Genomic DNA, 26,209 nt, shown 5'->3' with positions numbered 1-26,209 from the left:
AAGTGATTGTTAATTAATATTGGCAGACTAATATAACCATTTACCATTTTTTTTCCAATTCAGAATCCATTTCATATAGTATGGAATAGTATGGAAGAACCAACTGTTATTCTTCAATCAGACATACAGTACAGCTAAACACTGGTAGATGTTCTTTAAAAAAAGTCACCTTGAAGCTTCCACTAGCTGTTGCATGGAGAGCCTGAATGCAAACAGCTGCTGCCTCAGACAGATGACAAACAAACTTTACAACAAGCTTCCTGTGACAATGCTCACAATCTACCTGCAGCGAAAAACACAGAGAGGCTCCTGTCCCAGAATCCCCAGCGGGGAGCACAGAGTCATCCACTGGCTCCCAATCACTGAAGCCCAGCCTGAGAGTACTGAGCTGACGCATTCACACGAGTGTCAAGAACGCTTCACAATGCTGAGCAATATAAAAGGGAGCTTGGAGAGCGTGATCCCTTGAATAGAGACATTCCACTTTTTTGCATCCTCTAGTGGACTGTAGGTGTCCTATAATAGTAGTTAGAGGAGACTAACTAGAATGTCAGTGTAGTTTTGTTGTCAAAGATAACTTTGTCTAATGGGTATGCGTGCAACTTAGTTTCGGCAAGCAAAGCAGGATACACCCTGGACAGGACCCCAGTCCATCGCAGGACACACACAGACAGAAACATGCGCATGCTCACACCGTACCAGTGTGTTCTTGGACTGGGGGAGGAAACCCATGCGAACACAGGGAGAACACACACCCAGGGCCCCAGCGCTGTGAAGCAGCAATGCTAACCACTGTGCCACAGTGCCACCCCAGAATACTCCATTTCAAGAGAACTGAGTATCTCTTGGCATTAAGATTAGCACTTTCAAGTCCCCCGATGAGGAGATTTAGCCTCATAATGGCCCCAACACACACTTTGTGATACCTGTCCGACAATAGGAAACCAAGATTTCCAAAGCCGCTTTGCATGGTATTGACGTGACATGTTAACAGGGTTTTAAAATTCATTTTCAGCCACTTAAATTGTGGGATATTACTTTTGCTAAGATTCTCTGTCAGCAAGAATGATAAAATGAGAGGAATTCATGCCAGTGGACAGGCGGTAGAGTGGATATGAGAATCTGTGCATGTGGGTGTGTGTGTGTGTGAAGGGGGCTGCACTCAGAGAGAAAATCCCCCAATTATCTGAGCGCTGCTGCAACAATAGGGATCCGGATACAAGGCCTGCCATTCTCCGGCCTCCATGGCCTCTCACCTTCCCGCACAGCTCCATCAATATGGCCATTGTCGGGCTTAATCCTCCGGAGAAACTGGAGTGCTGGGGGCTGCAGCAGATCTCAACGCTTCCAAATCAAGCCCTGCAATCGGTAAGCTGGCCAAACGACATGCATTTTATCGTTAAAGACTGCATTATGGAGGAGCCAAGGGTGCGTGCCAGCGGGCAGAAGGAAACTTGTGATCAAGGGAGGCAGCATTCAAACCACGTCTCCCTCTTCTCCCGGCTCTTTGACGCCCATTCTTCTGCACAATAAAGTCCTCCACACCACCCAGCAGGGCTGTCCTGTCGTTTTTGTCATCTTCTGCATTTCTAATGGTGCTGGACTCTGCTCTCACTGAACTAAAGATGCCTTTCGAATAGGTTAGCAGGTTAGAAAATAAAAATATCTCTTCCTTGTCACTTTCCTGCAGACGGGATTTTCACATCCTAGAGCATCCCAGTCGACACTCCTTCGTCTTGGAGACATGGTATTCTGGAAACAGTGATAAGAGCATATCATTTGAAAAATCCACATCTGAGTAGATCGGGAAGGACTTATCAAGCTTGACTTTGTTTTTGGTCCGTGTTGAAGAAAACTGTTGGACGTGTCCAGTTGGGTGCTATCACACAGAAACAACTTCCGTTTTGGGAGATATGGGAATGGTCAGACTGGAAAGACAAATGCCAGTGTGTAGACAGACATAGTCTGGGGTGAACGATAAAGACTGCGAACGCATTTCAAGTCATTATTTTCTTTACAATCTCCAACTGTAATTTGGAATCACCAAACTGTCAATCAACTCGACTTGTCACTACATCTCTTACAAGCAGTGCTTGATTAGTAAATCACGAGGGGCATGTGGTCTACGTAACACATTCAGTGTATTTCCAAGCCACCATATAGATAGAAGCAATAGGTTTATTCCATGCTGAAAAGAGAAGAGAGAACGTTTCAGGTGTCAAAGGCTCCACGGCTGAAACGTTGTGTTCTCTTTCTTCTTTTTTTCAGCAGGGAATAAACCTATTACTTGTTCCTTTGCAGCCTACGCATGCTGACGCAGCTACCCTCCTGAACTACATATAGATATAGGTTGTCTATATACCAACAATATAGACAAAGTTGACACAATTGAGATGACTTCTGTTGGGTATATGTGTAACAGAGCAGCACTGCTCAGTCCATAGACAGTGGAGGTTAGTGTGATATGAATCAAGTCTGCGCCCATCCTTTCAAAATGTTTTTTTCTCAGAAACAAAGCTGTCTTTTTTACCTTTACAACAGCCTTTTGAGCCAAAGCTGAAAAAGATGTGGCAATATAAGACCTCAGCAGGTCTCCTGCCAAGAGAGAGACAATGTCAACGTTGACAATGCAAAGAAAAGCCCACTAAAAGACCTCCTTTCTGCTGTGCTACCTGGCAGTACTTAAAGAAACGTGTCAGCCTGGAAAAGAGCCAGCCTTTTACGCATCTCTTATTTCATGATCACTTTTTAAGAAGAATAAATACCTAAAAATGCCTGGAGCTTCAAGCTCTCACCATTAAGCTGAGATCTACCTTAATCCCCAATGATAATAAGTCGGCACTACAGGCCGTGTATGTAGAGTGTAGATGTTGCACAGAGCCACATCAGACAGCAGCAACACTCAGCACCTCAGATTAATAATACCCCAAATCACATTTCCTCCTTCCACCCTAGTGAAAGTGTTAGAAATAATGGTGTAACGTCGACTTTTAAGGAATTTGTAGATGAGTTCCGCAGCAAAGAAATGTTTCTAGTATGAAAGGTAGTTAAAGGGGTATCGATGTTTTTTTTTTCTTTTTGCATTCTCAACCTAATACAGTGGTATATTTAGAGTTCTACAAAACGTTAAACAGGCTACCATAAATTGATTTCAGGAACGGTATAGTCAGCCCTCACTGTTCCCTTGCTCATTCTTTCAAAAGCAAAAATGTTCAGTATTGAAAACGTGATATTTAACTATTATTCTTGTAAATCGCCCGCTTTTTGTATCTGCAGAATGGGTTCTATCTACTTGCTATATTTTATACAGTATCTACAGTATATACTGTGACAGACACACTGGGGTTAGCTAAGGTTTAGCTGACAAATATACTCTGAGCAGTAAAATACAGCATAAACAATCTGAAGTCGTCACAAAACTCAACTTTAACAGGGATGTTATCTTTTTGTTGCCTATTAATAAAAATTAAAATTCAAGTGTATGTGTATTCATGGACTTTAACAAGATTTGTTAGGTTCAGTTTTCAGACTAGACTAATGTGCATATTTATATATTTAATCTGTGGTACATTTTTACACATTTATTATACCATACATACCAGATTATCTTCATCAACCCTGAGACCAACAAAGACCAATAAAATCTCTTTTCTCATGTGACCAGGCAAAGAACATTCTTCACATGGGTGCCTTTGTATTATTTAAAAGGAAGAAGTAAAGACATATCACTTTGGTTGGTTCTTGATTCTTGATTAATTTAGATTTTAACTAAAGGATTTTGTCATTTGCATTAGAGTTTCAATCTCCCTTAAGGAAAGAATTAAAATTCTAGAGGTGTCACTGACAAGACTATTTCCAGTTGTAATAAAATCACAGGAGTCTAAACAAACCCCGTCCGCTTGCACCTTCTTGTACTTTGGCAAATAAGCAGCATTCTCTGTCTAAGACAATTTCTGTTTGCTCACTCTGGGCTCATCTCCCATAAAAGTAATTGACTGCACATCCTTTCTGGGAATTCATTGTAATAACAGTGTATCAACTGGCAGAACAGGAATTGCTGAAAACCCCAGTCTAGCGTGTCCTGTAGCTCACAGACTTGTCAAATAAACGTCTCTGGGTAGTAATACCAAGACGCTCAGCTCACTGCCCGATCTTTTTCTCAACAGTCATCAGTTTTTTGTCTAATAGGCAAACACCTTAAGGGGGGTACAAAATATTGAGGCTCTTTTATTAGATCATAGTTTTTATTAAACTATAGAGACGTCTTTTTTTCTTCCATTCAGAAATCCAACAATAAAAAAGCAATATGGTTGCTAGTCCGAAAATGATTCTTAGCGCTATACCAATCAAAATAGTTATCTCATTCAATTTAAAGATTGCCTTTTGCCATGGTCTCATTTTGTGCTTTTGGCCAATCTGAATATGAAAACACAGCCGTGACGCACAGGTAATTGAGCAATAAAACACCTCCAGTAAAGGCACTCTGGAAGGACACAGGTTGAACCCGATGGGTCAGATATGGCTCATTGGAATCTGAGTCATGAATCCGTTTGTTATTGGGAAGGCTAAGTAACTGTGTTCCCCATGGGAATGAATGGGCTTGAATGGACCAGGGTATCAATGGGTCGCCAAACAACATTGACCACTGAGGGTGTCTGAGCACCTCTTGAGAGTAGCTTCTGTCATGTTTTTGATGCCTATTCTGTTGTGGAGTAAGAAAAAATAAATACTGGTGGAGGTGGAGGGGATCCCCATTTCCTGTAAAGCGCTTTGAGTGGAGTGTCCATAAAAGTGCTGTATGAGTGTAAGGAATTATTATAATAATAATACTTATTATTATTAAAATAGCCATGTCCTATATCACATGTGCTGTGTGTGTATCAATGTCAATTTAACTTTACAGATGCATTTTTCTCAAAGACAACATACAGTATAGTGCCTCAACAATATGCATCATATATTGTATTACTGTATTAAACAACAGTGTTAACATAGAAAAGAGACAAAGTAGTTTTTGACAGTATTTAAAATGTTACGCAAAGCATTTTGATATTATGCTTTTTTCCTAACAGCTCAAGCTGTTAATAAGTGTACAGAAAATAAGAAAATAACAGTGTACAGTTTTGAAAAACTCCTGAGAACCACACATTAATACAGGATGATGAGAGGAATGTTTTTGGTAAGCAGTGTCTTGGTCTTCAGTGAAGTTCTTCAGTGCTTTAACAGTGTGTGAAAGTCTGAACTCAAGGTCAGCCTTGAGAAGTTCAGAACCCAACAGTTTCCGTTTTATGTAGATCGTCATTCCATTTTGTTTCCTTTCCTTTCCTTCCAGTGTAAACTGTTTCGGAAAAAGAAGACCCTTATCACACAGAACCTCTGAAGACATCTCTAATATGAAGAATTCCGTTATGATTCTTCATGACTTCAGGTTGCTGATATCATTTAAAGTACTAAATTATTCTTAGACTTACCAACATCTAAACCCACAATGACTGTACCAGGAGCCTTGACATGTAACTACTGACGCTTGTTAATTAATACACATTCTGGCACAGACACAGGAAAACCAGGACTAATTTCTTACTAGTTTCTAGTGCTTTTGCTTACAGCAATGCCTTAATAAGACTTTGTTTTGAACACACAGTAGAACATTGTTTGCTGCAACAAAGTCATGTTTTAAAAGTTACAATAATGCAATGTTTCTAAAAAGGTGTATACTATACACCATACATGACCATCAATAGCTTGCCAATTAACAGGTCTTTGTTAAAACGTGACTCATGGGTAACACTTTGTAAGTATAGCACTGGTCAAACCTGTTAAACCCCCTGTGAACTACACTATTGCAAGCACTGCCATGATTGGGACAGAGGTCATTCACTCCTGATCAGAAATCTGCCTTGTCTTGGTTCTGTTTGGTACTTGAATGTGAACAGTCAGCCACCTTACGTGTGGAAGGTGGCAGGAAACGAAAACGCCTGCAGGAATCCCATGGAGACACGAGGAAAACACGCACACGGAAAGCGCTTCCGACTGGAACCAGGTCCAGAACCCCAGAGCAGAGAGGCGGCAGTGCCAGCTGCCATTCCACCACGCCAATGGAGAAATTCTGAAGGACACTTCATTGGTGAAGACAAACTAAATCTGACGTTGCAGAGCTCCAATCTGTTCTGTTTACTGCTAAGACCCTTTTGGAGACCAAAATCAATCCACACAATTACGATTTTCTGCAAGGTTGTACTTCCAATCTTTTGTATTTGTATAAACAAAACGTAAACCTCTATCTAATTCCACCTATAGTGTAATGAATACTGCCTATTGCATTAATTGAAAGCCCACTGGACCAGCCTCCTTTCTACAGCACAGCGATGCATCTGCACTGTAAGTCACTCGATCTCCCAAAGAAAAAGAACTCACTTTAGTTGTAGTTTCAGCATCTGTGTGTGAGTTTTGGCTTCAGATGTTTTGCAATATGACATCAGTATCATTCAGGCACTAGGCTCAAGGAGACTGAAACAAATGCACAAATCTCTGGATCTGGCTGCCTGGTACGATGCTACTAAACTAAATCAATATGGCGAGAGAGCTGTCGCCAGGGCAGCTTGTGACAGAAAGCCACTGCTTCTCCCTGAGGACCCCTGACTCTAGCAGAATGCCTTAGCCTACAAAGCCCTGAACTCTAATAAAGACTCTCTTCTTCCATGGCCATGAACAGGGACCCACAATGACATGTGTTTTGCATTCCTGAGGAATGCAGGGGTCAGGAAGCTATGTATGGAACAGTGCTGAACCATGACTGTTTGGTGATGTTGAGTCAATGCAATTCTGGCCATCAAAGGCTGGACTCAAACTAAATTTATTTATTATTCTGCTTCATCAAAAGTACGAACCACGGACCACACAATCTGTGTGTAAAGTAACACCTATACGTCTGTTAGAAAACAAACTACATTAACATTGATCACAGCTCCACTGAACATCTATACAATTTTGCTCAAGAGATCATCTAGAGTTGTAGTAATTTTAAATTAATAAAAATGTCATGATCACTACCTAAACTGTAAGAAATCCGAATTATGTTATTTACAGACAGCTCTAGCAGCACAGTGGCAAAAGGGTCCTGGGTTTAATTGCAGATCTGCAGTGTTATCTGTACTCTCCCCGTGTTTTTATCTTGTGTGCAATAGCTTTTACAAAGTTGGACTTTCAGACCATAACTTTCCAATAACTTTCCAATAACTTCTCAAATCCCAATGCTGTTAAAACATTGCTGTTAAAATGTGACTTGGAGTCTTCTTACATTGCAGGTGCTGGTGAAGTTTCCATGATTTCTGCAAATTCCACCTTCCACCTCATAATCATCATGATGTTGATAATTTTCTATGACAGATACAACGTCAGCGCAGCCTGCTCTTTTCTGAGTAATAGTTACAGTACTAACTGGGGGGGCTGGGTGATTCTCATTGATACAATCCTTTTTATTCAGAACAGCCTTAACTGGGAAAGCAAGTCCTTAATCCATACAAAAACATTTGGGAATTAATTGCTTTAGGTTTGGCCCAGATTTGATTGTGGCTGACATTTCCAAAGGCGCATGCACTCAAGTGTTTGCCAAGGCCATCTAGGAATCCTGGGGCTGATGCACCTCGTTCCGGGGCCATGAAAACTGCAGAATTATTAATTTCATACAGAATGAGGGGACAGATACAAAGCTTTAATTAAGCCGGATCCTCAGGGAGCAATAGAAACAAGAAACTATCCAGATGACACAGAACTGCAGAACAACAAATGCTCATGGTATTGAATAATGTAGTGAGAGTTATGACACCTTAAGGAATTGTGAAAAGCTTTTCAGCTGCTTTGTCACGCTGTCTGACAGCCAGGACAGCACTGCCAACACACTGTCACAGTCCATCAATCACCTCGCACTTTAACAGCCTCCAAATATACCTAACAGAATGTCTGAAGGCGGCTTATGCACAATCTAATAAGACCCAAGTAAACGTTTGCTGGACAAAAAATACAGCTATTTTGTTTTGTAAGAAAGAGCACAAACTGTGATACAAAGTTTCTGAGACATTGCCGAGATGAGCTGTTGTCTGTCTCGTCTGGAGAAATGTGTGAATATGATAGCTCCTGTTGAACTCTAATTTCAACAAATGTATTAATTAATATGTTAAGGATTTTTAATGCACAGCATAGGAGCAACATTATGAATAACAGAAATTGTCATTGCGCTGAATGGTATGTGAAGGAGTGCAAGTGTAAAGGTAGGAGAAATTGGTTGTCTTTGCACAAAAGGCTCAGCCCTCAGGCTCAGGCATCTGTCAGAATGCCTACAAGGAGGCCCAGGACTGTCGGTGAGATCAAACTCCACTCCGCTCGGGAGCTGCTGCCATGACAGGACTGGAATGAACCTCCGGAGCCGGGATGTGAAAAAACACATCGGGTGTTTTCCAGGGAAGTGGAAATAGATCTCGAGGTGTAAAGGAATCAAGAAGCTCTGAGAGGACTGCCTGAATATTGGTGATCAGCCAGCTGATTTAAGCATGATAATAACTATGATTTGCTATGATGATTTCATCAGCTTCACTATTTTCTGTGTTTAATAGCTCTTTTCTTTCTAAATAATGTCATTCATCAGACAAGACTGGGATTTCCTCTGTGGTGGGCCAAGGCTGGTGGAGACCAGGGTGGGGCAGATTCAGATTCGGCCCAGGTCACTGTGGTCTGCTGCACATTAGGAACCCCTGTGGCTGGTCTACAACTTGTGAGCTTGAGTGCTTGCAGAGCCCGGGGGGAGCACCACACTTTTTGCTGGTTTGAAAACAGCAAATGCTGACCGTTCATATTCTAGACCAGGGGTTGGCAACCTGCAGCACACACATCACTACTGACTTGGTTTATTCACTGCATCCATTATAGCAGGGCTAGCCTATTGTGTTCACAGGAAAGCACGCAATTCGTGCTGCTGATAACATTTTTCATACTTAAGAGCAAAGACAAACATTTTGGAAAAAAAATCGCAGTTGCCAAGAAAGCAAAGTCAGATGTTCACTCATTCCAGCCCTTTTGGAGAGATGGATATACAGTAGGTTTGTTCAACATAAGGACTGTGCTGTTTGTGCTCCAAACTGCAAAGCAAAAAATGGGTTGAAAAACTGATGTTTCTAGCAGATATTACCATGCATGCGGATGAGCTCAGCCTCCATCTGCAGGGTGCAGATCAAACTGTAACGAGTCTTTTCAAAACCTGGAAGACATTTCTTGTGAAACCTACCATTTTTCTCCGTATATTCACACCTCAACTTTCCTCTTTTTCCAACATATCAACGAACTTTCACAACACTGCGCAATCCCTCTTGCTGTGTTGGGAGCGCACGTGTGAGAACTGTCATGAGACGTCCGTCAGATCTCCGGATTTCTTTTCCTACTAAACCAGACAGGTTAGATACCCGAGACATGGATTTTTCAGCTAGGATCACACTAAATGGTACATATTAATGTATTAATTTTAGACATTTTAATATTCATTTGTTATTACTACGAGTTATCTCTGGGCATGCTGACCTCTGTTCTAGAGGATGGGCACTGCTACAAAAGCTCTGGAGCCAGATGAGTTACATTTAGGATGAAAAAGAAAAGCATTTGGCAGCTCTAACGTTTTTACAGAAGATGAGTAAAATGTGAAATCAGCGATTGACTCATCTCCTACATCAAAAAGAAATCTAAAGAGCATTTTCATCTGGAATCAGCACACAACAGTTCACAGCTCCTTTGTAGAAACTCTCTGGAAACTCATCTGTCTCCAGAGCTGCTCATGTGATAAAATCCCAGCTCCTTGCTGGGCATATTCTCCACAGCACATTCTTCGCAGCACAATCATGTAACCAAACGTGGTTGCTGGGATTGATTAGATAACAAACTTAGAGGCCAAAGGACAATCCCTCAGGTTGCTAGTGGTGTAGTAGCAGGGCATACAAGTTAATCCAGAGGCTTGCTTCATGTTATTTGATTCCTGTTTAGGATTAATCCAGATGGATTTTCATGGACATGGTGATGATGCCTCCAGGAGAACTTGGCTGGGTCCACACTCTGAGCTCCCCCACCAACAGTGAGGAGCCTGTGCACAGCTGACTTTAACATAGATGCCATGCCCTGGCTTTCATTAGTGTATTCCCTTCCCCATCTGGCCATCCCGGGGTGAGGTTTTAATTAGATTTTGCTGGGATTAATATCTGCAGCTGCCTGGGGCTCCAATAAAATAATAAAGGGATAAGCTGGAAAATCCCGCAGTGTTGTGGTTTGACGAGCTGCCAGCGCTGACTCACTGTGCTCAACACTCACTGAGGGAAAGGAAAACTAGCCGGGCATGTTACAGAAGTCCATCCTTCACCCTGTGCACATAGAATTTCAGACCAGCCTGTTCATCTACAGCTGCTCATTAGAATTCCCTGCTGGGGTCCATAAAGCAAGTGCAGAGAGGTTGTTACTTAGGGCTATAATAGAGGGACACAGCAGAGGGATACGTGCTGTAAAAAACAATGAAGTCATAAAGAGGATTCATATTTTTAATTTTTGCTGAAGGCTAAAGTACGGTCACCTCAGAAAGAGGTCAGATGGATAGTAATGTGTAATGCCTGCTTAAGAAATCTTTCTTTGGTAATCCCTAAGTTTTGGATACATTTGCTTCCACTCACAAACCAACAAAATGCAGATAAATGAACTTACATTTTGGCAACAAAAGCCTCCTGGGAAACTCAGATGGCAAAGGCACTTCCTCACGTTGCACAAAGAGCCTTACAGTCCAGGCATCGCTCGCTGTTCCACGTCTGGGCTTATGCTGTTAGCCAGCTGAGACTGGGGTTCCACACAAAACTGGTGGAGCATCTCCAGGGCTGAGCAGGTTTGGGTATCAGAGTGCCAAGCACCAGTGACATCTGACACCCGTGACCTTTGACACACGATTAGAGGACGCAGCAGCACTCCTCCAACCATGCTCTCGCTGCAGTAAGCGCTGTGGGATCCACAGCTTGAGAAAAGCTGAATGGCCCGATAGTGCATGTTTTGGAGGAAGGCGAGCATCTCCATCATTTTTGTGATGGCACAAGGCTCCCAGCAGGGGGCCACATTAAATGACACCTGGTGAGTCTATACTAGGGATTATAAAGAGAACTGCCTGGTGATTTCAAATGTAAAAATAAAATTCTCCACTGCCAAACAATTATGACTCAATCTCACCAGCTACCAAATGGAAAAAAAAATTCTAAAGGCTAATCAGTGAAAGGTATACGTTTTGTCTTGTACACAGAGATGTAAGACTTTGATATCTAGCGTAAGCCATTGCTGGCTTCGTTGTGGATAGCCAGCTGCAGCCAGGAACCACATAACTAACTTATCAGCCACATCAGCCATGCTGGACGTGGTTGTCTAGGTAACCACACGTTATTTGGAATTAGTGAAGTGCAGTTTTCGCTGCAGAGAACTTAATGTAGAAATGTCCAGAAATCAGGCCCCGAAACACCATCCAGAAACTTCAGATATTTGAGAACCAACTGTTTTCTTGAACAAAACACAGAATTGTTTTACTTAGAAGGCTTTTCGGAAGTGTAAGTCGTCTCAGCTTTTCTTTGCAGCGGCCAGTCAGTTCCTTCTGATTATCGATAAAGAAGGGAGAAATGTAGACAAGCAGGTAAGTATTCTCTCTTTACCAGACCGCTGCCCTGATGTTTACTCCCTTTCACTTTGAATTGTTTCATTACAGACCCTGCTGGCCCCAGCAGAACAAACCCAAACTTTGAAGTTTGAAGAATAACTGAAGTACGAACTCAAGCAAGAAAAACAGAAGTTATTTTTTTTATTTTAACTGCACCTGAAACCTTTGCCCATATTCCTTTATGGTTCATTATCCGATTCCCCTTGCTATAGCTGTCCATTACTGTTTTTACCATGCTTTATTACTCTTTATTAACCTTATTTTAGTAAAGTTTTATAAGGCTCCAGGCTCAAACTCAGACCAACCTCATTAAAAACCTGGGCAAGGGAAATGCCGGAGGTTTATAGAGGAAGGCAGCCTGGAGAGCGCAGAAAGGAAACCTCCAATTCAGCTGGGCTTTTCAGCTGAACCAGTAGGGCCGGGAATGGATTCTATGCCTTTGTTTAATTTGTTGTTCATTAAAGACAAGAGGGAAATAACTGCAGCTAAAACACAGAGAACCAAGGGGTGCAAAAGTAAGAAATATGCAAGTCTGCTTTTACACAAAGACCTGTGCAGTATGTCCCAGCTTCAGAAAGAAAGGAGGGAGAGAAAGTCGATTTGGTTAATGTTCCAGCTGCTGGTACAGACACACAGTGGAAACTTGTGGTGTTGGAAGGCTGCAAATTCCCTTTACAGTCTTGTGCCACACAACTCAACAGAACCAAAAACAACAAGTGAAGCTAATAAAGAGAATAAGACAAGGATTTTCAGTTCTGACTTTTAAATTTGATATGTCATCTTTGAAAGTATCAGACAGTCTGTTTGACAAATGACTTATAAAACAGCTGAAATAAAATTCAGCTTTCATTTCAGTACCTGGCCACTCCCTTTTAATTCTGACAATGGTCATTACCTATTTCTCATTTCAAAAGTGGGTTTCTGGAATTGAATCAATTTTGGGTTTAAAAAGTCTATCAACAGTCATTCTCTGTGCACATGATTATCCATAATAAAAGATTCTAAGATTAATTTGTTCCCTCCAATTCGGAAGTGGGAATTCGGTAACTCCAACATGCAAACGTAGGCAAAAACCGTGTCATGTACATTATGACAACGGAAGCTTAGTTATCATATTTCAAACATTTTTCCAGTAATGTAAAAAAAACCTCACCGCAATACCATACACCACAGAATAAAAACTTACACTAGTGCATACTTGATTTGGAGATGATGATAATGTAATCGGTTCGTTTGTACAGAAATGTGCAGTACTTTGGAAAACAAAGATCTCCATCTGAAGAGCTCAGGAAGTCTGAATTAACTGAGCGCGAGCTGTACAGTTCTTTAACAAAGCTTAAACGGCTTGAGAAGCGAAAGCTAGATCCCACTGAGTCTGTAGGCTGCTGTGAAGGCATCTGTCTTAAATTCCTAATCAAACAAAGCAGCTGTATCCTTTTCTATGTAAATCCTACAAGTCCTGCCCCCACAGATCACCTCCCACACACACACTCCTCTTCTCTCACTACTAATGGGAGGATAGAGGAAAGTACTGAAGGGCTTACTTGTAGGCTACTGATAAGCTGTATTGAGCTGTGAAAACACAGATTACATTTCTGTGGCTTGCTCATGATGCTGACTGTGCCTTACAGCCTTACAGTAATTACTGCCTAACCACAGCCTACATTTAAGAGCTAAATGGCCCCATCAGACCTGCCTGGGATGCTATCTAGTCAGCTGTGGTAATTTACAAACCCTCTCATAAAACATTACTAGCTCCGGGTTTCCTCCAGTGTTTTTTTCAGATAAGAGAACATCTCTGGCTTATGCCGGGAAACCTAGATTAAAAAGACTAAGAAAAGTGCCAAAGGCTTTTTTGCATCATCCATTCCTTGATTTTTATTTTATGATTTTGAAAAGGTCTCTACAATGAGCCCATGCACAGTGATTCAAAACGGAACATTTTATATAATTAGCGTTCTAAGGGAAGCCCTGTTTTGATGTCAATCTGTGCATGGGGTTACTAGTTCATGTGAGTAAAGGGGCAAATATATATATAATATAAATATTAAGTACATGTTTATTCCATGCTGAAAAGAGAAGAAAGGTAACACAATGTTTTGGCTGTGGATCCTTCTTTGGGTGTCATCTGACAACTGTTCCTTCTTATTTCCTTGTTCACTTGCCTACGCATGCTGATGCAGCTACCTACAAATATTAGTTCAGCTATGATCATGAGAAATAAGCACACAACCTGACCCATGCCTCAAGCCCGTATTCCTAAGAATCCTAAAATATAAATTTGAGCTGTTATCAGCAGATAAAAGTACTCAGAGTCAAAGATGTAAAGGAGTGACCTAATTCAGACCATCAGAGAGCACATTCTCATTATAACCAAACCGACCAAAATATAAGAAAGGCCAAGAAATCCCATCCTGCAGCTGGAAAGTTTTTTGAAGGTTCAAACCTGTCAACTTGTTTGGGGAAAACTCAAATACAAATATTCACAATTAGGACAGGAGATTGAAACTCTGAAATGCTAGAGTCCTGTAGATTTTACAGGCTGTTTTCCTTAAAAAACAGATTATATGACTTCTTATCCAAATAATTAGTCCAAATAATTAGAATTAGGTAATTCCGGTCAAAGCTGAAATGAAAACCTGCGAGTCTGGCGTCTCTGGAGTACAGGAGCTGCCCATTCCGCATTCAGTTTTAAAGGAAGCTATGACAACACAACCCTGTTTTAAATCCTAATATATGCACTCGAAAAGACGGCTTTATACTTCAGATTAAATCATAGGAAATGCTTTAGAATAGGTTCCCCGAGGACTGAGTCTTTCATCTGTCTCACATTACTACCTCATAGAAAACTATCAGTACACTAAAACAAACAATAGGGAATGTTAGAACAAAAAAAACAAAGTATTGCAATGAGAAACTGGGATGACTTGCAGGCCATAGTTTTAGGCTGTGCGTTTTCAATGAGCATGAAAATAACAGCCCACCTACAACAGTCCACATAAAAGGGTTCTTAGCCGGAACACAGATCAATCCAGGCGTATGTGGAGTCTTTTTATTCTGGCAGTCTATAAAAGCACTACATCTGCAAATGCTTATGTTTTTAAGTAACCTCAATCACAGATAAAGCTCTTTGTGTTCCAGGTGGTTGAGCAAAGCTCGTCTGAGTTTGGGCGTGACAATCCTAAACGTGATCGAAAACGATTAGAAACAGTAATTACAGAACAGCAATGGAATTGGAGGGGGATGGAGCTCCTGTTTCAGTACCTGGACAGGACGGGAGTCTGACAGAAAAGGTACAGTCTACACAGTGTTGTCCCGCTATCACATCAGGCTGAGATAATGTTTTGATCCAGGCGATTGATAGGCTTGACCCAACAAATCAAACCACAACAGAAAAATACACAACCCTAGCCTCATAAGAACACAGGAAATGTGCTTTGTTTGTGCTTACACTGATTGTGATCATTCAGGCTGTCAGCCTTTTTTCACCAAGCTAAGTGATACCATCTCAACATCACTCTTTCTTCTTAAAGACCCCAGCTGCCGCTAAAAAGTGCTCATACAGCATGTGTGCTCATATCTATTAACCCTGAGTCTTGAAACAAATTTTTCTAACCATTTCTGGCCTTTCACTAAGAACCCTGCTGCAGGGTAGGGATCATCATAGAGCACTGTGGTACCACGGTGGGCATAATTCCTTGGGTTTCACCCTCGCTTTTCAGCAATGAGAATTATTTTTCAATGGAATTTGTGCGACCATGATGAATTTAAACAGAAACACAAAACATCATTGCAGAGCACACGTTATGCTCTTCTTGGGGAGCTGTGGGCACCTTGTACAGCTGTGACACACAGCCCTCAGTCTGATAGAGAACCGCTGTCCTTCAGGCTACTCCACAGGGTGAAAAATAAACCTCCTATTACCTGGCTAGCCTGTTATATTTTAGTCTAACCAGCTGTGAAATCTAGTATATAAGCCAGCACCATGCAACTCATATGGATATTTCATACTTGCGGCTTTGTTTAGAGAGCATTTCTACAGAGAGACATGCAATGGTAGAATGCTATTGGAAAGATCTGCTTTCCTGCTTGATCATTACAATTCGCACAACAGCCCGCAGCTCATGAAACCCTCATGAAAGGACTCGGCAAAACCCCCAGATGTGCATAAGCACTACCAAACTCCCTGCAGATTTTGCATTGATGGGCTAAATAAAATTAAGACATCTTTTCAAGATCGTGGGGTCCCCTGATCTGTGGCAGAGATCTGGGTGTGGATTATTCCATTTCCAGAAACTAGAGACCCTGTTTCAGACATGTTCCTCAGGCCACTGCAAATCAACACAAGACATCAAGGAACCAAGAGTCTCTAGAGTGGAGCCAATGGAGAGGGAATCTGGAAGCTGTGCATCTGGAAATGAGGTCCTGCGGTAATCTGAGGGAGAGTGCTGCTCAGAGGGGTTCGAGCAGTAAGGCAGGCAGCCAGGCAGACAATCAGATACATTGTGGCAAAGATAATGTGTCTGTAATTAAATAAAATGCTGAATGATTTTATTTTATGGAAAATCAAGGGAATATGAGAAGCTTTCTAAAGTTAAATGTACTGTGTTTCACACACAGTAACATTCTAGATCACAAGTAGAGTTATGCACATTTTTCACTGGACCCGGCTCTCATACCTCGGATGCCTCCGTTAGGAGGGACTGACGGATTTCTTTACAGATTCAGAAGTGCTAAATGCACACTGTAGAAGCAGAAATGAAATTCAGAAAGATTTTGACAAAATGTAGAACAGTGAAAATCTGAAAATAAAATCTCAAAATCCAAAAATCTGATAGAAAGGGGTACGATTCTTATACCTACGTTCAATTTACAAACTGCTATCAAAAATGACAAAGAGACACTGCTGCTCTGGAATCAGTCGGGAGAAATGAAACAAATGTGTTCTCGTGCTTAAAGGAATGTCTTTCGCTTACAGGCTAAAAGAGCTCAGATCTTTTTAGTCTTTAAGAGCAGGGATTTCATTAACAGTGAAATACAATCCAGAGCATGAAAATGGAAACTAGGAAAGAGCATTTTAAAAGCAGAAGAGGAACCACATTTGACATACAGTACATGCTTGTGGGAATATGTAACAAGCTACCCAGCCATGTTTTTGAAGATGGTTTTAATAAACAGCTGTTTAAGGTCCTCACATCAATTAGCTACCAGCAACAAAATCACCTTACAGTAGGTACCTCCTCTGTAACAGTCCTTATGATCTTACTTGTATTTTGTTGATTATTACAGACAATTGCAAACAATTTTCTGGTATTGTTTCTTACAGTAGGTGCATTCTATTACGAATAAGCTGTCGATAACCAGGGCAGAGCCCAGGTCACATTACAGTGAAGAGACAGATGTGTCTGTTCAGGTATTCCAGAACCCCCAATATCATGTTCTGATCTAGGAACCATTTCCCGCTCAACAGCGAAGCGAGGCCCAGGTGCCACAAGAGAAAATAAAAGAACTGTTCAATTTCCTCCGCCAATTTCCTATTTCCTGTGTGACAACCCACCTGTAACATCCGAATGAGCTCTGTTTTGGGGGAGGTGATTACTTTTCTCAAATCTTCAAAAGAATGAGTGAGGAAAAGCGTATCCTTGTTCATTCTTTTTTCCCAAGTAGATCTCTTTTAAGGCAGCGTCACAACTGCAGGCGCTGACAGAACTGGACATTTGGAATGTTGTTACCCCTAGACCTCGCCTACTGAAAGACTCGAGCTTTTCCCACTCCCCCTGGGGTTTAGCAAAACTGTACAGTAGATCCCCCCGTTTAATCCTTAATAGACCTGCCTGCCATCTAGCTCTGAAAATGAGGTTTCTGTACATCGCCAATCTATCACTGTAGGATATAGACACAGTAACTCGTAGAATATTTCTGTATCATTTTTCACTTTAAATTGCTTCAAATTAGTCAAGCTTTCCTAGTTCTCCTTAACTCCTCTGTTGTTACAACCCTGCAAAGAGGAACAGCAAGTTGATCAAATATTTAAAAATAGAGACCACATTAAATCATTTAAAGGATGAAACAATCTTCAGCTGTAGAGTATCGGTGGTCTAACTGATCAGCATGAGATTAGCTTCAGTGAGTCCTGATTGCTCGGCCCTCAAGAGCCACTGTGGTGTCTGGTTTTCATCTCACAGTTTCTTTGCTGAAACGGTTCTGTGATTTTTTTTTAACTTTAAAACTGTTTGACTGTAAAAAGTCAAGAGTTTGAACGATTCAGAAAACCTGCAGGACTACACCCCTGGCCTCCGGGATCAGACTTGGCTACCACCACTGCAAATCAGGAAGGCGGTGACGAACTCATTTTTCTATTTGATAATAAAGGCGCCAACTGGAAAATTTCTGTTCGAGCAAAGACTGCTGCTGCAAAAAAAAAACAATAACAGAAACAGGACACCAAAAGCTTCTCTTTTTCGAAAAAGTTTTTTGGTTTTAATTTAATACACAACCGATTTGGCTAACTGTTTCTTTACAACATGTCTTGGCTCCCAACAGTGGGTCCAATTCAGCACCGGGAGGCTAAAGTTGGAAAAAGAGCCGGGGGCTCACAGAGTTGCTCATCCTCTGATGTGCTCCACAGCACCTGACGGGAGAGCTAGCACCACGGGCAGTGGCGCATCTCTCACTGCGGGCGCAGGAGAAGTGTCGGGAGACATCGCTTCCACGAGGCAGAGAGCCGAGAGACCCGTGTCGGACTGATCTTAGCCCTGAGCTCAGTGTAGCTCTGCCAGCTGTGCATTGCAGCCTGGGGAATCACTGGACGTACAAGCCACAGAGCTCTTCCTTTCTTTGGAAGGCAATGAGCATACTACACACAGAAATTAGAACAGAAGAACGCTTACGAATGAAGATACTTGGCCCATCTAGCTAATTCTGATATTAGTAGCTACTTGATGATCTCATCCAGCAATTTAAATATCTATTGTTGTATTCTACTGGTAGTTGTTTTTTTATCTGTTCCGTTCTAGATAGCTAGTCTTCTGTACATATCATTACCACTCAAGGAAATTTGCTATGCAAATCTTTATTCTGATCTTTTTTATTTTAAATGGATGATGCACATCTTTCTGCAGCTGTATATTCTGTCACACGGTTGTGTTCTTCAAATGAACATGCACAACTTGAGAATGTGTCCCCGATGTCCGTTCACGAAAGAGCACAATGCGTGCAAAATTAATTGGGGCTCCTTGAGTCAAGTACATATTTAATGATGCCTGGCCGACCGTTTGATAACTTTAAAGATCGCATAAAACCATTGTCATTTTTTAATCGCTTCATGGTCTAACAAGGTTGTCTATGGACATCTGAGCTGATAGCTGTTTTGTCATTAGATGGCATTTTAAATACTGCAGGATGTTACTTCCCTTTGCATGCGTTCACTCGGACAAAAAAACACGCATGCTTTTATATATCAGGCCAGTTTTCACTGGAGGTGCTCTAGAGATCACTGTCAGTCAAATCCAGTATCGTTTGTTTTTGACTGCAGAATGGTTTACTGTACGTCTTTTCTCGTGAGACACGAGGCTGGGAGAATTTCATGTGAGACTTTTACCATCTCTGTTTTATGTCACAAGTCATCAGACTGCTCATCTCAATATGCCTTAGATTTGTCATTGTTGGGGAGTGTTGAACTGCAAAACCTTTGTTGTGTGTCTAATCTTTTGTATTTGTTGTAGATTTAATATACTGTGCTTAATGACAACCCTGTGCTCTGTAGTTCTATATGTGATTTCTACTGAATTTAAAATCCTTGCAGGTAACAAACGAGATTAAGCACTTAAAAATGTTGCTATGAAGAGAGGAAAAGAACTCAAATCTATTTCCTTTTACAAAGACGTCATTGCATTATCTGCACTGGTGTATACAAACAACTGTCAAACGACAGGATGAAAAACAGGAAGCACTTCTTGTTTCTAGGGGAAAACTGAATCACAACCCCTACCTAAAGTTCTGAATCTGCAAGATGCTTGAAGAAATAGCTGTCTGGAGTTGTTGAGTCATTAAAATTCCAGCAACCAAACAAGCCAAAGTTGGGCCAAATGGCCCGATGTAACATTTCTTATGGCCTCGTAAGAACGCTTACCTTCATGAATGTAATACATTCATAACATTGTTAAAACAATCCTTGTACAACTTGGAATGCGTACATTTTCATCAATTTGTAAGTCACATTTTGCAGTCTCAAGTCAGAGCTGGAACAAGCAGAATTCAGGACTTTTCCAAGACACAGGACTTTTACGAACACATGATGTTTGTAACAGTACTCATACTGTAACATGTACCTGTTACAATGTTACCGTCTTCTGCTGGGTTATAAAAATAAGGTGCACTGCAAGAACATGTATAATATCCAAATGTGGAGAAAAATCATTAAAAATGACAAACCTTCCAAAAACGCCAGTCTGTCACACAATTGGCACCATGACATACCTGGAGGCTTACCGATTACCTTCACAGGCTAAAGTGTTGCTCTGCTACTTAATACCCAATGATTATGTTACTGCCTTTGTTCTACTGTAGCTCACCGAAGGCAGCTACTGCAGCACATGCATATCAGATGACAATGACTGTATGAGATCTACATTTTCACCCTTTAGATTCTTGGGGACATTGCTCTGCAGGGCTGTGTAAGCCATACTGCTAAACCCCCAGCCTACCCTCAATACACAGATACCATTATCTGAGGCAGACAAGAAGGGGTCGAATGGAGGTGGTGGTGGTAGGGTTACACACGGGTTTATAAGTATCCCAGTGCTGGTCTGCTGCACAAAAGCAATGGATTAAAGCTTCCCCTCTCAGAGGTACTTGTCCAGCAAGAAGGTTGGGAGGACTTTGAATGAGAAAAGCAGGTTTTATGCTTTCCACTTGAGAAAGGACAAAGTCCGTCCCCGTCTGTATTCTGCTCTGAGGGATGGCAGCTCTTTCTTGGCAGGCTTTTATTTTTAGAATACAAAACGATATCAAGAGAAAGAGTTCAACTTCAAAACTGGAGGACGACCGTGCCCCGTGCGGCACACATCCCTCCCTGATCCACCCCTGTCGGTTCCGCTCTTGGTGGTTTGTGATTTCACCCCCACCAGGACTGGCTCCCCAAATCGTGAGGTGTTCCTGGATCACACTGCCAGCCGGAGCGTAACTGAATAATCTCTCAGTTTTAAACTCTCCATCGGGAAAAGGCCATACTTTTGCCAAGTGAGGCAGCATTACGTCAGCAATGAAATAAAAGCTGAGGCTTCAGAAATGACACCCAGAATGCGGTACTATGAATTTAGGAGTTTCCAGAAATAACACTTTCATACTTTCTTTAAATGTACTTATGCTACAATATTTATTCAATTTTTGTGAAAGTGGATTTTTGATCGCCGGAAAAAAAAAGTTAAAAAGTTATGGACAGTTTTTTCCTTCCTAAACCAACTTAAAACTAAACCACTACTATAACATTACTGACTCATCCCAGTCTTGCTTAGCTTCTGAAATTTGATGAGGTCAGGTAAGAACAGTGGAGGTCAACTCCGGTCCTAAGGAACCAAAGTCCAGCAGGGCTTCTAAGTCAGCTTTAATCATCAATAAGACTTGGAACATGTACGTTTTGATCAATTTAGCAAACTGATCAGTTCAATTACAACTGGCCAATGGAATGGCCATGTGTCCTAGAGACCTGCTAGGAGTGGGTGTTTTTATGTCAAAAGATGACTATATAATTGATCCAAGTCACATGCTTCAGTAAGAAATTAGCTGTAATGCTCCTATCAAAACCTGTTTAAAGTAGTGCAGTGGTTACAATCACAGGCTACTGTGGCATCACTCAGATAATATGCTGCATCAGTTAATCTCCGATATGTTAAAAATAAAGGTTAAAATAAAGCTCAAATAAAGACTGCATGATCCTTTGATTTTCATTCCCGCAGAGCTCTGAACTGCCAATCTGTACCAAACACTGGCTTAACTGGACCATTTCTTTCTACTCTGTTTCCTCTGAACCAGAAAACCTGCTGAACACAGGCACTGCACAAACCTGCCTCACAATCAAGGAAGTGCACACCTTGGTTGTGCTAATGCTGGCTCAAACGGCTGTTTTAGGAAGCAGGAAGCAGCAGTCGCTGTCCGTGTCCATAATTTCATGTCCTTGCCAGACTTTGATCCATCCGGCACTTCACCCGTGACCCCGATCAGTTAACTGGAATGAAGACTCGGAATGGCACAGAGGATCGGAGACGGCCAACACCAGCACAGGTAGGGCTTGGAGGTGAAAGGGCACAGACTGTAACCAGCTCCTGTATTCCACAAAAGGAGCTGGCATTCAGTGCACGTGCCCAGGCCAGACAGAAAGCACACGCCACCCCCAGACAGCAGAGAGCCCCTGGTGCCACGCCGCAGCGCCCCTGCACAGCCCCGACACGGCGTGCATAACTCTTTCCAGCTGACAGCCGGCCTGGCAGGGGCTCCCGCTTCAGTGGAAAGAAAGAAAAAAAGAGCTTTGAATTTACGACATTGGTTTTGGACCACTTTATTTTTCCTCGTTGTCCTTGAGAGACTTGAAAGTGCGTGGTTTTTGCTACAGATCCGTTGTCCTTCCCACAGTGCGCAAAGGGAAACATTAAACGCAATAACTTTGGCACCGCTGTGCTCGTTTTATGGTGCTGCCAATCCAGGCCTCAGTGAAAGGTAAAAATTTACAGGCAGCAAAACATACACTGAGCCCTTTGTACTCCTCTGTCAGATTCATTGTTATTGTGCCTCTGTTTGTCTTCAGCTGATTACTCTTAGAAGAAAAAAAATCTCAAGTAAGCTAAAGGAAAAGAATTACAATCACATCGCAATTGTTTAGTATGGATGACAAACACACAATCTCTTTAAGCTTATCTGTAGAAGACTAAACTAACCTAAACACAGCCTGAGGAAAGACTAAATATTTTGAGCGCCAGTTCAGTCTGCTCACGGAAAAGCACTGACCTCTGTATAAGGCAAAAAAACGGGACAGACAGAATAGGATAAAGAGAAGGAATCAAAGATGTTAGCACGGATTTGCACTTTTTTAAAGATAATTTTGAGATCTGACAAGGCAAGGTCAAAATGTCCTGGAACACCTGCAAAACATTAGGCCCTCGGTTTAAAACCTTGGACTGAGACATCAAATATCCTTTCTTCAGTTTCTATTTGCTTCAAGAGACAGAGTTTTTTTTTTATTTCATACACATAAAGGTCATTCCTGTCATAAATACTTCAACTTACTGCTGTTAAGCATTTAAAGTGCAACATCCAAATAATTGTGGGAACAATTCACCTAAAGGCCAGAAAGAACAAAAACCCATATTTTTCACTTCAGTGAAACATCACTGCATCCATCCATTATCTATGTAAAGATGAAAGGTATGTTAAGTGGTTATGAAATGAGAACATACCCTATTTGCACTGAGTGCAGCCAGTAGAGACGTGTCCTACTACTAGTATTAAATAAATACTCAAGAATTTAAAGGCAATTAATCAAGAACATAATACAGCTTTTATCACAACTGATGGTTAACCACAAATGTGCTGTAACCTAAGAGCACCAGATCTCTCATTAACCTCCCATCCGTATTTCATTAGGGATATCTGGCTGACACTTATATCCAAAGTGACTTCCACTTTCCCTGTTTTTTAAATACCAAGCTTGAAACCCATGTGTACAATTAGATCGGCATGTCATGATAAGACATCTAGCTCCCAAGAAGAAGAGCGAAGCCCTCGTGTGAGATTCGCTCCCACAACCCTCTATTCACAAGAGGAGAATCACGACACTGCCGTTCTTTAGGTGCAGGGGGCGCCTCAATATTCTGCCAGTCAGGGGAATGGAAACAAACTCCACCCAAGTCCACCCATGCATCCACGTTCCAAGAGCTTCTCCCAGTTCGGGGTCACCGGGGAGCTGGAGCCTATCCCAGCAAGCAGCGGGTGCAAGGCAGGGTACACCCCGGACAGGACTGCAGGGCAGACAGACACAAACACACACACTCACACTAGGGCCAATTTTCCCAGAAGACCATCAACCTCCCGGCATGTCTTTGGACTGTGGGAGGAAACTGGAGCACCTGCAGAAAGCCCACATGAACACAGGGAGAACATGGAAACTCCACACAGACAGTTCCCAGAAAATGAACCTCAGGGCCCCAACTCTGAGAGACAGCAATGCTAACCAGTGTGCCACAGTGACACCATTATATTCTAATTTCTCGTATTTCCTCATTAAATTCTCAGCTCCTCAGCTCCACGTGTTCCTACCTTCCTCGCAGTGGGGGCCCTGGAAGCCCGGGCAGCACCTCCACTCCAGCGCCGTCACCGTCCGGTACGCCAGCTTGTAAGAGGGTCTGACCACTGTGCGGTAACTGCAACACCAACACGGGTTCCGTCAGATACACAGCCTTGACCACATACACAAGCTCCCGCCCCCAGCTTTCATTCCTAACCTGCGCCACGCACTGCTCTGTCGGTCGTACGTGGGCTCCTGCTGCCGAGCCAGCTTGTATGGCCAGGTTCGTTCATTTTCACAGCACAAATGACTCGGCAAGAGGAAACCAGATTGGAATACCAGGAATACACGACTTCACTGCAGCATGCTTTGATCCGTGGGGCTGAGAGCCTTGTGCAATGCTGACTTACTTTCACAACATTCAGAAATTTCAAAAGCATTCAGATCATTCATGCAGCTTTCCTGGGATTAGGGTTGTGAGGTCAGTTTGGGAGAGCAAAATCACCACATAGGAGAAATGTGTTCTCCTTCATGTTTGATTGATGTTTTGTTTAATTTCTAATTAAGTGAATTAAAAATTGACTCCAGTTGTTGTTTTTTTTCAAATGAACTTCAGAAAAGCAAAATCTGAGGACATGTGGAAACATACAATGGAGATTCTACAGACACCAGTGTGTGTTTACTCATGCAGTGGGGCTTAAATGGATGGAATCATTTGTCAAGATGTTTTGCTGAACCAAGTGCTGAGAGATCTTTCCAGATTCAGATGGATGCTGTGGTCAAACCAATAGGTGGGCAGGACAGGGCCACCTCGGATGAACAGCTGAATAGCTGGTTGTCTTCTGTATTTCTAATATTTGTGGTTAGTGGCTTTAATAAAACAAAAACCTGAGGAACAGTAAGAAAGGAGAAGTAAGCACAGTGTACATGTTCGTACACAAGTAAGATATGGAACACTGAGAAGCACGCAGCTTGATGTCGAGCGCAACAGGAACAAATCCCAGATGAGAACCGATACCCTCCAAACTCCTTGAGCTGCTCAGTGGACATATCTCCAGAGCAGACATACAATATTGTTATTGTGTTCTGCAGCTGAAATCTGCATTTCAGTTATTTTACTTGATCTAAAAGTCTGAGGCAAATCACATGGTGACTTTTCACTTAACCAAGTATCACAAGCATCCTTTTACAGTACGTCAAGTTAGAAGCACAGTTTTGATAAAAATATCTTAAGAAGAGATGACAAATTTTATCTTAAAACATCAGTATCAGTATCCTAATACTCAAAGCAGCTTTTGTTAAGTTAGCTTTTGTTAACTCTTTGTCAAGGCAAGTGTGGAGAAAGCAAGTGTTCACTGTGAATGGGACCAAGGATTATTTTCAAAAACCTTGAAAAGTAGCTTTTGGAAAGAGTTGCGAGACTTCTAAATTCCGGCAACTTCTGCAAGATACATAGTACTACATGTGTTTCAAAGAGTTTTTCTGAAGTGCATGGCAGTGAACTGGTTACTCAGTTTCAGCTGGCATGTTTCAGAATGTGTTTGCACACACTGGAAATGACACTGGATTTCCAGAGTCAAAGGACAATTGAAGCACTAATTCGATGTATCTTTCTGGACTGTTAAAATGTTATAATCATGATGTGGTAATGTGCAAATACCTGAGAAATCAAAGAAGTTGTGACAAGAATGAATAACTGTTTTTGCTCCATAGCTTCGAAACAATGGCCAGGTCATCTGTTAAAAAGTTGACTTCCCATAACAGCAAGTAGTTTATTTGCTTTATTCAATCAGTTCAGTTCACGGCTTTGAATTTTTGCCACAGAGGCGCTAAACATATCATGCTAAAACAAATCACGATCAGATGTGCCATAAATAGAGTTAATTTCCTTGCACTATTAACAGACAACAGTATTACATGAGACCTGCTGATTTAATGATAACTGATCACAACTTTAATGACACCCTGGCAAGAAACGAATGCCTTCAGCTGAGTTTAGTGCATGCACAACAGTGCTGAGAGTCTTCATTGTATATTGTGTCACCCTGGGGTACAGTATTATGCTACATTGCAGGCACCATGTTAATACGGGCACATCAGCAGCTATTATTTTAAGGTCTGCAAATCACAATGGTTAGCTAGAGTCATTGTTTTTGGAGCTTATCTCCCATGCAACCACATAAATCTTTGAATTGTCTGGATCTCTTCCCTTATCA

At 41.8% G+C, this 26,209-nt stretch overlaps 1 protein-coding gene across 6 annotated transcripts in view; it reads right to left on the bottom strand.

Moving 5' to 3' along the window:
* emid1 (EMI domain containing 1) overlaps window positions 1-26,209 on the bottom strand; it is a 106,146-nt gene that overhangs the window by 60,037 nt on the left and 19,900 nt on the right. For all 6 annotated transcript variants that reach the window (XR_016094350.1, XM_088935837.1, XM_088935835.1 and 3 more), the window contains exon 3: window positions 24,026-24,129. Coding sequence is in view for 5 of the 6 variants with exons in the window: in XM_088935837.1 (XP_088791963.1) it covers window positions 24,026-24,129 (104 nt within the window). In the remaining variant the exon portion in view is untranslated. The remainder of the gene's footprint in view (window positions 1-24,025; window positions 24,130-26,209) is intronic.

The sequence above is a fragment of the Atractosteus spatula genome, chromosome 17 (assembly GCF_055471065.1).
Source record: "Atractosteus spatula isolate fAtrSpa1 chromosome 17, fAtrSpa1.hap1, whole genome shotgun sequence".
In the NCBI taxonomy this organism is placed as follows: domain Eukaryota; kingdom Metazoa; phylum Chordata; class Actinopteri; order Semionotiformes; family Lepisosteidae; genus Atractosteus; species Atractosteus spatula.
Note: the sequence above shows the minus strand (reverse complement) of the source record. Positions and strands in the feature narration are given on the sequence as shown.